At 36.7% G+C, this 12,412-nt stretch overlaps 1 protein-coding gene across 1 annotated transcript in view; it reads right to left on the reverse strand.

Annotated features, from left to right (window-relative positions):
• The window catches only part of LOC143244950 (glutamate receptor ionotropic, delta-2-like), a 74,205-nt gene that overhangs the window by 30,094 nt on the left and 31,699 nt on the right, over positions 1-12,412 (reverse strand). Inside the window, exons 5-7 of the mRNA XM_076490546.1 lie at positions 8,398-8,568; positions 6,919-7,022; positions 4,945-5,035 (exon numbers count right to left, since the gene is read on the reverse strand). Of these exons, the coding sequence (XP_076346661.1) occupies positions 4,945-5,035; positions 6,919-7,022; positions 8,398-8,568 (366 nt within the window). The remainder of the gene's footprint in view (positions 1-4,944; positions 5,036-6,918; positions 7,023-8,397; positions 8,569-12,412) is intronic.

The raw sequence follows: 12,412 nt of genomic DNA on the forward strand, positions 1-12,412 counted from the left end.
TTGTTTCTAGTTAAGAACATATCTACAAAATGGGCTATCTGTGCTCTACCTACCACGGGTTTCGAAACCAGTTACAATTCCGCTGACACGCCATTGTGGGGTTTATGAGGTTTGAGAAACGTAGTGAAGCTGATTAGGACTCAACGTTTTTGTCACTTCATTGAAATTTATTTAATAAACTACGAGTAAAATTATTTAGATAATTTTTATGTATTTTATATAGTACGTAAATATACAAATACAAGTATAAAACTTTTAATTAAAATTGGGAAGCTGGAACTGTAGCACCACAAAGTAAGGAAACAAGGTAGGAGGGTTAACATTACAATACTTAGTGGTTATTGAAACGGTGCAACTTCTAAGTGGGTGTGGCCATCGTTCCACCCATCCCTAATTTGTATGCTTTTTAAAGTTTCGTCCTCACATAGGAAACTCACGTCTTAGACACCAACTGCTGTGATATTTTAATATACAAACAACAATACAATTTATAATAACGGTTATTTCAAATATTTATTACATACAATTATTTATATACAAAAGTTTTACAAATTTACAAACAATAGTTATTCTTTCTAGTCTGGAGCTTAATATTTTATCAACTGTTCATGAGGAGCGAATTAATTCTATATCAACACACAGGTAAATTTCACTTGACAGGGTGGAAGCTAGTTTTTTGACACGTGAGTTTTTCCCGAAGAAAATATCTAATGCCCTCGTAAAAACACTAACGTCCGAAGCTAATTCACTGAAGTTTGTAATGTTCGCAATCTATAAACCTTCCTATCAAATATCTGTAGTTTTTCTATTAATAAGCGTTTGTCACAATTATAGCTTCAGAGGCTTATAGTATACTGACCGTAGTAGGCCAGCAATATAAACCGGGGAACTAAACCACGGCTCTCTGACATATAATGTGCGGCTTGCGGAAATATGTTGGCTGAACTCCTTTTTGTATCACAATTAATATAAAAGGTAAATAAAAAAAAAAAAATTCAACCTTTATAATTATTTACAGGGTATAAACTGAAAGTTCACTGGATTAAAACGTAAGTTTAATGTTCATGGCGAGTAAATATATTTAAGAATTTAAATCATAATTTTAATGTTACATTTAAGTCAGGGATTAAAGAAATTTCGTATCAGCAAGAATTACAGAGGAATTGTGCTGGAGAATCATAAATCGTACAAGGCAATGCTGACAATGTTAGCTTTAGTGGACGTGACTTTCAATTGCGTAACTGTGGCGTGTGTGGCTGTGTTGCGGGCAGTGAAACTAGCGGAGTATTAGTGTGATACTGGGCGCTGTATAGTTTGGTTACGTTGCGTGTGTTGGAGCTTGTTGTTTCTTTTCACTAATATTTTAGAAGCGTCTGTGAAAATTCTGTGAAGAAAGTTGGCATCATCAAATTGCAAGAAGCGAAATCATGAAGATGAAAACAGAAATTTTAAGCCAGACTGGGAGGAAGACTTTGCATTCACCATTAAAGAAGGTAAACCTTTGTGTCTTATCTGTAATATGTTACTCAGTCATTACAAAGTCAGTAACTTGAAACAAATCACAAAAACGTTTTGTATGATATTTAAGAATTTAAATCATAATTTTAATGTTAGATTTGAGTCAGGGATTAAAGAAATTTCGGATCAACAAGGATTACAGAGGAATTGTGCTGGAGAATCATAAATCGTACAAGGCAATGCTCACAATGTCAGCTTTAGTGGACTTAACTTGCGATCGCGTGATTGTGGCGTGTGTGGCTGTGTTGCGGGCAGTGAAATTAGCGGAGTATTAGTGTGATACTGGGCGCTGTATAGTTTGGTTCCGTTGCGTGTGGATAATCATCCACCTGAATCAGAATTACGAGAAAAAGAAGTTAAATGTGTTAAAATCGTTACTAAATAGCCAGCAGACACTGTTGACAACGTTCAGAAAGGAATTCGATACAACGATTGAAGCTAGTTTTGTTATATCATGGAATATTGCTCGTGCTAAACACCCATATTCTGATGGTGAATTTGTTAAGAAGAATATAGCTGAAGTTGTTGTAGTGATAGATCCAAATAACACAAAACTTCAGCGACTAATAGCACAAACACCAGCTTTACGCCACACTAAAGAGAGATGTATCTCCCAGGTCAGTGCTGATGTTGCATGTAATATGCAAAATGATTTAAAGAATTCCCTTGCATTCAGCTCAGCGCTTGACGAATCTAGAGACATACAAAACAACCCACAACTGGCGGTATTTGTTTGTTATGATTCCTCTGATGTAACTGTGAAAGAAAAGATGTTGGACTTAGTGGCACTAAGTGGTGTTGGCATTAAAATGCGCTTGACAGAGCCTTAACAAATGCTGATAATCCAATGGATGAACTCAGTGTTGCAACAGATGCAACAGCACCTGTAATGGTGGGGGAAAATGCAGGATTAATTGCACATATGAAAAGTGATCCCAGCTTTTCAAAGTTTCTCCCTGTTCATTGCATTATTCGTCACGAACGCCTGACAGCCAAGTATGAAGATGTTATGAAATTTTTTATTGAAATTTTAAATTTCATACGTTTAAATAGGAAGACCCATTGACATTTTAAAAATTTTATTGAAGAACCTGCTTCGCCTTTCTTGTAAATCCATGCATGGTTGACGTGATCAATGATGGTTGTCCAATTCTCGAACCTCTGGTTCCAGAATCATCTGCTGTGGAAATGGAACTAATATAACTCCATGCAGACCTGGGTCTAAACATGATCCATAAATCCCATTCTACAATTGAGATCTGGAAGCAAGTTCCGGAAATAAGATATCCTGAACTGAAGAAAACCAGTGTACGACTCATCTCAAATTTCAGTACAACATGCTTCTGTGAACCACTGTACTGTGCAATGAAGTTTGTGAAGTCGAAGCATTGTGCAATCCTTACAAATCAACACCTGACGGAGCTAATTCGTACAGTCTTGACAACATATCAGTTGGAATTTCAACGACTTGCGACCAAGATGGAAACTCATAAAACCACTACTAGCAATAAATAGCCTGAGTGTGTCAGAAAAATATTATGATAAGACTAAAATTTTGTAAGATTGTATCTGATTAAAATATCTCTAATTTTATTGTTTTACATATTTTCCTTCATGTTTTGACCAAGTATTTACAAAGACAAATAAATATCATTAAAATATCTGATTTATCCTTTTTATTTTTGGTGGTCGCATTTAATGTTAATGCAATTCAAATTTGCATATTTGTCTTAAATGTTACCGAAGTTCATTTCAGTATTAAATACGCTCAATATAGTTAAAACAATAATCAGCCAGGATTTTGAAAACATTTTGGTATATATGTGAAACTAATACAAACTAACAGTTCAAAAACAACATGCATGAATAAATATTGTTAGGTACATGTATTTCTTAATATTTATATAAAAGTTAGGTACCAAATATGCATGTAACAATAAAAACGTGTGTAATATTTGTTCATGTCTTCCGGCTCTCAAACATTTAAAGTTTATTGTATGTGGCTCTCAGATTAAGCAAGTTTGGCCACCTCTGATATAAACTGTTTCCCAGCGTGTTGGGATGGCTACCTTTTATACTCATTAAGCAAGATCTGTTTTACTCTAGTGTTTTGGTGGTTTGTTACTCTACAGATGGTTTGTTTAATACTCAATGCTGTGTGCAAGGTGCTTGCTTATAAAGTTTTGTTTGTATACTGTTTGAAGTGTCTGAGATTTTAATTTTTAAAGTACATTTTACACATCTGGCCCATTCCTGCTATAAGTTTTTCTGTATTTATGTTGTTTTAAGTGAATTATAACAAACATGAGCCATCATTTTTTTACAGAAACACTTCGTGTAACTTTGTGGGAAATTCAAAGCAAACAAACCCTACGCTGGAAAAGCATTGATGTTACCTATTCGACTTTACCTCTACAGTGGTTTGGCACTACGTATGAGTTCTCGTAATGCTCAAAATAGTGTTTTGATATTGCAGTGGCCAAAACGGAGATAGCCTACTGTGTAGCTTTTTGTTTAATAACAAACATAGTAAGAAACACGTAGGATAAAAGAAAAGTACTAAATCAAAATGAATGAGGCTCAGTGAAATTCTAGCAGTTTCGACAAGTGAACATTTCTTCAAAGGTAACTTACTTATGGCTCAACATCTCACTTAGCTGCCAACTTTACTAGTTACAGCTTCGGTTAGTCGGTCACGAGTCTGCTGTGTCATTAACACTAACAATATTGCATTATGTGCCTTTCAAAAGTTGAAAGTAACACAATATTTTTTCTCTGACATTCTTTCTCTTGAAGCAAATGAATGAGATCCCTACTTGAAGCTAGAATATAGATATATATATATATGTGTGTGTGTGTGTGTGTGTGTATAATTTTAGTGTGGACACAAATATAAAGGTAAGAGGAAAATCCTAGAAAAATCATTTAATATATAACATTATATACATTCGAAAGCGTTAAAATTAAAATAGGAGTATCTAAGACCATGAAAGATGTAAGTTAAATAATTATACTATACATATGTAAATACATAAATACACTGCGAAAAACGTGAAAGAAAGAACACGAATACTTTCCTTTTCCAAAACTTTATAAAATGAATTAATGATAACGTTAGTTTAGAAGCAATATAATAGAGTTAAGATGTAGTAAAATTGCATTTTTCTCTATAAGCAGATAAATGAAGTGGAATAGGACAACCATTTAATAGCCAAACACATGAAAAATAGAAATAATTATTGGTTGTTACCTGAAGCAGAGTGAAAGAGTAGTTTCCTACTTTAAATTCTAATATTTTTTTTTGCCTAACCGCTTTCGATAAATATTAAAAAGATTGTTTATAAATATGCATTTTGTCCAGTTTAATGAGCACACGTATAGCTCACAAATATAATTGTGCATGGTTTGTTACGATCAGTATTTCACCTTTCTGTGTACTAAGCCAATCATTCCAGTCCAGGTTCCGTTCGACATCTTTGAGCCCCAGTGTCGGTCTGCTGGGGTTACCAGTTCAAACCTGAAATCATCAAGTTCAATTGAGACAAATACAACTGAAACCTTTCATTTATTACTGTGAGACGAATGAATAGATAAACTGTGCCGTTATTGTTTAAGCATAAATTACGAAATGACCAATACACGAACCGACCTCCGACTTATAGCTTTACCAGCTTTCAAATTCCAGAATTTATCAAAATAACCCTAATGTATGTGAAGAATAAGGCAATAAGATCACCAAGTTAATGATGTTTAAAGATTAAGGTACCTTGATTCATAAAGCTTACATCGTAAAGTGAGATTGGTTTGGCTTGTCTTGAAATTCGCGCACTGATACGTGAGAGTTAACTGCGCTAGCAGTCCCTAGTTTAGTGGTGAAAGACTAGAGGAAAAGCACCTATTCATCACCACCACTCGTCAATTCTAAGGCTACTCTTTTACCAACAAATAATTTACTGTAACATTATAACGCCCTACAGGTCTAAAAGAGCGAGCATGTTTGGAGAGACTGGGATTTGAATCCGCGATTCGATTGTGAGTTCAACGCTCTAACCGCCTGGCCATGACGTGCCAAAAAGTTTGTTTGTTTGAAGTTAAGCACAAACTACATAACCATCTGTGCTCTGCTTACTACAGCTATTGAAACCCGATTTTTAAGGTTGTTAGTCCGCAGACATGCTGCTGTATCACTGAAGGGGAAGTTTTGTAATGTAATGTGAAACGATGACTTTAAATAATCAAATTAATGCTGTAAAATGTAAGAATTTAGAGACCTAAAATAAACATGTTAGCATGTGATGTATGGAGACTTGGTATCATATATCATCGAGTTAACACTAATGTGATATCATATATCATCGAGTTAACAATAATGTGGTATCATATATCATCGAGTTAACACTAATGTGGTATCATAAATCATCGAATTAACACTAATGTGGTATCATAAATCATCGAGCTAACACTAATGTGGTATCATAAATCATCGAGCTAACACTAATGTGGTATCATAAATCATCGAGCTAACACTAATGTGGTATCATATATCATCGAGCTAACACTAATGTGGTATCATATATCATCGAGCTAACACTAATGTGGTATCATAAATCATCGAGTTAACACTGTTGTGCGTGTAAAGAATTAAACAGATAAAACATCATTATACGATCACAGTGTTTCTAAAGTCAGGCGTTTTAAGCAGCATAGATGGTACAATGTTGGAGATTCAGAGGCTCAAATACAGAAATTATTAAAATAACACTTCGAGAAATCTATCAACGTGGATATTTCAAGCCAAAGAAGAACACTATTGCAGCTGTGGAAGAGCATAAGATATTAAGTTATCTCTGTGATATACATAGAGAAACAAATACCTCAGTTTGTATGGTACCTGAATCCAATTGTTATTTAATGTTGTAACTTGTGTGTTTAACATTTTAGAAAACTTTTAGACATTATATATTGTAGGTCCGGTCCGGCATAGCCAGGTTGTTAAGGCACTCGACTCGTAGTCCGAGGGTCGCGAGTTTTAACTCCCCGTTACACCAAACATGCTTGCCCTTTCAGCCGTGGGGGCATTATAACGTGACGGTCAATCTTACTATTCGTTGATAAAAGAGTATCCCAAGAGTTGGCGGTGGATGGTGATGACTAGCTGCCTTCCCTCTAGTCATGCACTGCAAAATTATGGACGGCTAGCACAGATAGCCCTCGAGTAGCTTTGTGCGAAATTCAAAAACAAACAAACAAACAAACTTAGGGACGGCTAGCGCAGATAGCCTTCGTGTAGCTTTGCGCGAAGTTCAAAACAAACCAAACAAATTATATGTTGCTTTCACTTTACTAAGTGCCACTAATAACGTGGGGCGTTAATAGTTTAAGATTACCTTACAAACGTACTTAAAATTCAGATATTGAGCCATTGTCTTGAGTAAATGGAATTCGATTCCACCGGTTCCTTCCACTTTCCCTTCTTTAACGTCGAGCATAAAAAATGGGAAAACCTGCAATTACATCACGTGAAAACAAATAACCTGGAGAGCAGCAAAAATCCAAATGCACACACACACACACTGATTTGTTTTTCTCTATTTACTAACCGATTCTTAAGTATTTTTATTAGATTAAATGAAAAAAAAATTCAGGAAGACTGAATGGTTAACATTTAGATAAAAGGAATACTTCTTAAAATACATATTATATACATACAAGAAAGAGTTACTTGTGGTAATACAATAGCCATTTGTCGCAGCTCTATAGATCTCGCGTTTACCATTTGACACAATGTAATGCTTTCACGGCAGATTTCTGGCTGGAGTAATATAGATAACATTTCGATGAACTAGAGTTTTCAGTATTCTCCATGGAAGTGGAAGAATATAGAAGAGCATTAAAGACAGTAGTTGGTTCCGAAAACACATTCAAGTAATCCAGAGCAATGTTCTGATCCACAATATATTGGGGCTATTATAATAAAAGAGACCACCCCCGAATAAAAGGTCATTGTGGTACTATTAATTAGATAATAAGCAAGAATTCGAACTTGCAAAGGGCAAAAGTTCACAAGCTTCCAGCGACCTATCGAAATCAAGGTCTGTTTTCATGAAAAGATGAAACTAGAATTTCTGAAATCACGTTATAACTCATACTTGTCAATATATCTCTGTATAACAGAGGTAGGTTTACAGACTTACAAAGCTAAAATCTAAGGCTTGTTTATCCTCGATAGACACTAGAAATACTCCAATGTTACTTTCTACAAAAAACAAACAGGTAAGTAATATTGGTCAAGTTTCCCAGTGCAACTTTTAGAATGGACTCCACCGTCCTTCATAGAAGCTTGTTACAGTGGATATCGTAGTAGTTTAGAACAGTACTTAATCACTGCCAACAAACAGGGCACGATTGGAGATTGGAGGAACATTGTTTCTGTAACTCTTGTTATTTTAGGTTATGTGTATGGATTTTTCAAGAATTGAAAATATTTAGACTTTTCACCAAAAATGGGGAACTAGTTTAACAAATGAAAAAAACACAAAACCTGTGAATATAGTAATGTACTTACTGTGGCCGTTTTGGCACTTTCTTAGGGGTGTTTAGAAATTCACGTTGTAAAGGACTCTAAATGTTCGAATTGTCATGCAAATAATATTTAAAGTAATTCTTTTGTTGATTGTTACTATACTGTCGGAAGAAAGCTTGTACAATGTTTCCTAGTTTATATATTTAAATATGCACACACACAAAGTTAACTTGAATTCAAAATGAACTTTGTGATTTATTTATAGTTTTTCTTTAAAATATTTCGCATTGTCAAGTTTTCTCATGTCCCGTATATTTAAAATATATCGTATGCTTCAATATGAAACACGAACTTACATGTACACAGCCAACTTTTAACGTTCTTCCTTTAAAATTCTTAATATCCGTGAGCTTCAAGTTTGATGAGTGCAAAGTGTACTGTCCATTGAACGGTTCCCACGTAGCCACTGTTTCTCTGGTATGGCACGTGCTAGTCGTTGCGTCCGCTCGTTGGAGTACATAAGTTTCCTGTAATTTTCAAAGGAAATGTTGTTTAAATCTCACTTTTTAATTTCTTTCCTAATAATCTAGCACTCTACACGTTTTTAATTTCTTTCCTAAGCTACTAATCTAGTACTCTACACGTTTTTAATTTCTTTCCTAAGCTACTAATCTAGTACTCTACACGTTTTTAATTTCTTTCCTACTAATCTAGTACTCTACACGTTTTTAATTTCTTTCCTAATAATCTAGTACTCTACACGTTTTTAATTTCTTTCCTAATAATCTAGTACTCTACACGTTTTTTGTTCAGTTAGAATTTGATACCAACTGTAGCAGTTTAACGCATTTCTTTGTGTCTGGTGAAAATGAATAAAAAAGTGTTTGCTAAGTTTAAAACAATAAATTAAGATGAAAATCGAGCCAATCTTTGTATCTATGAGAAGCAATGAAACACACTTTTCTAAGAAAAATGTCGGTGTTGGACAGTACCAGTTTCTATTATTTGTTACAATAATTATTTTCTACATAATTTTTGATTCACCACATATTCCACGTTATTTATGTAAAATGCCCCACACCTTGTATTGTTTATTTGTCGCTAAGCGCAACGCTATGAAATGAGTCCTTTTTGCTGCGCTCTCCAAGGGAATCGAATCCCGAGTTTCAGGGTATAACTTCTTAAGCTTACCGCTCGCCCACCGAAAACTATTAATTTTAATTTATTCGACTGTTCTATATAAAATATATAACTTACTTACATCTTTTATATACAAGCGCATGCTATAAACAGTAAGAATAACGATATACCCAGGAACAAAAGGAACAGCAAACTAAATACTTTAGTAAACATGGTTTGATTTTCGCTCGGTTCGTGAAACAAAGGACGAAGATTGAATTAAGATTCTACATCGCGATTCAGGGAACAAAGGACAAAGACTACAATTAAGGTTTCTCCCAGTATGGATTCCTGTACGTGGTAAGGGGACCTCCCAGGGAAGGTTCTGTTCTTTCAGTTTACCTCTTCTGGGATCTAAACATTCACCCACGTGTTTGCTGTTCTTGGTGACCCAGGAAGGGGAGGAGAGGATCTTGGTGGTTCAGGGCTCCAACCCTATCACACCACTTTGGCTTTGAATTCCTGTAGACGGGCAAACTTGGGGTGGCCCCTAGGGTCAATCAGCTGGTCCACTTAGGCTAGGGTCAACCAATTACCAGTGTTGGATGTTTTCAACGGGTATTGTGGACATTGTATCTGAAGCTGGTGTTTGGGTATAGTGCTCACAAAACCCTGGCGTTGCTACAGTGTCCTCGTTTGGCAATGTAGTGCATTCCTTCGTAGGGCTCCATGGTGGGTGGGGTCAGTTGGTGCCGAAACATTCTTTTTTATTATGAATCCCCAAAATGAAAACCTAAATAAAATAATGAAAAACAGTTCATAGGTAAACGACCACGTCTTGAAGATTCTGAGCAGTAATTTTCAACATCTGTAACACCTGTACCTCATTTTCTTATATTACAAATGGAGGTCGACAAACCTCCCTCGAAAAAAGAAAATAAAGAGAAACGAGTGTCTGAAAACAGACTCTCTACCCAATTCGCCTAAGCATAAATAAAAATGGCCACTTTGACACAATGGAACTGTCGAAGTCTACGTTCTAATCTAGATGACATCAAAGCATTGATTGCTTCCTACCCCCTAACAGGCTGTGCGATGGACGAGTGCATGGAGGGGTGGCACTGTTTGTCGATCAGAATGTGCCCACCCTTGGTCACATCCTTGGAGGCCATAGCCATCCGTGTTTCCTCAGGTCGTACCATTACTGTTTGTTCTCTCTACTTGTCTGCTTAAGAGACCCATGATCAGTCAGACCTAGATGCTCTCGTTGAACAGTTGCCATCAGTTGAGGGACTTTAATGAACATAATTTACCCTGAAGAGATACTGATATTGATCAGAGGTCTTACTTCATAAAACATATACTCTCAGATCACAACCTTTCTCTTTTCAACACTGGTTCTTATACTTATTTTGATGCACCTAGTCAGTCCTTTACTGCTATTGATCTCTCAGTTTGCTCCCCTTCACTATTCTCCCACTTTTCAAAGAGGGTTGCCAATAATGCTCAAAACAGTGATTATTTTCCTATAATATTTGAGAGAGACTGGCCGTGGTCGATGTCACTTGACCTGCATGCCCTGATGGAAGCTGGATTAAGCCAAATGGTTCTTTTTCACTGCTCTCATAGAACTTTATCCTGCCATCATCTGTAAGTCATCAATAGATGACTGCATGGCAGCAGTAACTGGCTATATTATACAGGCAGCTGCTCAATGTATCCCTAAAACCTTGACACAATTTCCACGATATCCCCGCCCGTGGTGGAATCCTGCCTGCCACGTAGCATGGAAGACTTAAAAACGGGCCTGGAATACTTTTTTGTGGGTAGCTGACACTATCGCACCGCATTGCTTTCCAGCAGGCCCGTGCACATGCTTGGCGGGTAAGACTTCAAAGCCAGAAGGAACTTGAATCAAGTTTACAACCAGTATCTCTTCTACCACCAGTTCCAGTTCTACCACCAGTCATATGGGGCAAAATTCGAAATGTCAGTGAACAATATAATTCTGTCCCCTTCTTGATTTTGATCTTTGATGGTCAGGAAGTAGCTGATACCCGGAGCATCGCTGATGCTTTAGGTGAAAGCTTTTGCCGGGTACCTATCACTTCTGCTTCATCTTCCACCTTCTTAGCCATCAAGACTCGGGCAGATCGATCACCTCTTTCCTTTCGAGCTGATTGTATCTATGACTATAATCGTCCCTTTACACTAGTGGAACTCTGGTCCTTCATCGATCTGGCAGTACATTGGTCTGACCAGATTATATACACTATGAGATGCTGCGCCATGTACCTCCTGTTTCTTTTGTTATTCTTCTGATTGTTTTAAGTGGATCTGGCAGGAGAATGTTTTTCCTTATGCCCGGCACTAGGCTATTGTCCTACCTTTCTCTGAGCTTAGAAAGGATCACAAGATTCCTTCAAACTACCATCCAGCTGCTTTGACGAGCCGTCTCTGTAAGACCTTAGAGAGGATGGTTAATGCTCGTCTTGTTTGGTTACTTGAATCATAAACCTCCTCTTGCCCACCAGTGTAGGTTCCGACGACAATGCTACACCATGTGCCACCTGATTGGACTTGAAACGTCAATTAGAGATGCCTTTTTAAAATGACAACATCTTGTATTAAAGTTCTTTGACCCTAAAAAGACTTATCATATGGAGGTATGGTATTTTGCAAGACACCCACTTATATGAATTACGTGGTCATTTGCTCATTTTAAAAACTTTTTTTAATGGACAGGCGATTCCAAGTTTGTGTAGGTTCGACATTTTCCCTTTCTTTACTACGGGAACTTGGAGTTCCTCAGGGCTGTGTTTTGAGTGTCACACTTTTCAGTATAAAGATTAATGCCATCACTGAACAACTCCCTCTTATTGTTGCAAACGGGCTCTATGTCGTCGATTTTCACATCTCGCCAGTCGTCGAAAATGAGGTATATTGAGTAGCAGATACAGACTGCCCTCAATCGTTTACTAAAATGGACCACAGCAAACTTGTATTTCTCATTCTAAAACAATTTGCATGCACTTTTGCTGTCAATGGGGTATTCACCCCGATCCTTAACTCCGTATCGGTGAAGTTGTGCTACTACCCATGGTCCCCGAAAGAAAGTTCTTGGGGCTTGAGTGTAAGCTGACATTTATACCACACATCAAGCAGTTACGAGTCAAATGTACAAGAGTACTGAACATCTTCCGTGTACTCTCCTCCACCACTTGGGGAGCAGATAGCTGCTCTATGATAAGA

The sequence above is a fragment of the Tachypleus tridentatus genome, chromosome 2, assembly GCF_004210375.1.
Source record: "Tachypleus tridentatus isolate NWPU-2018 chromosome 2, ASM421037v1, whole genome shotgun sequence".
NCBI classification, from domain to species: domain Eukaryota; kingdom Metazoa; phylum Arthropoda; class Merostomata; order Xiphosura; family Limulidae; genus Tachypleus; species Tachypleus tridentatus.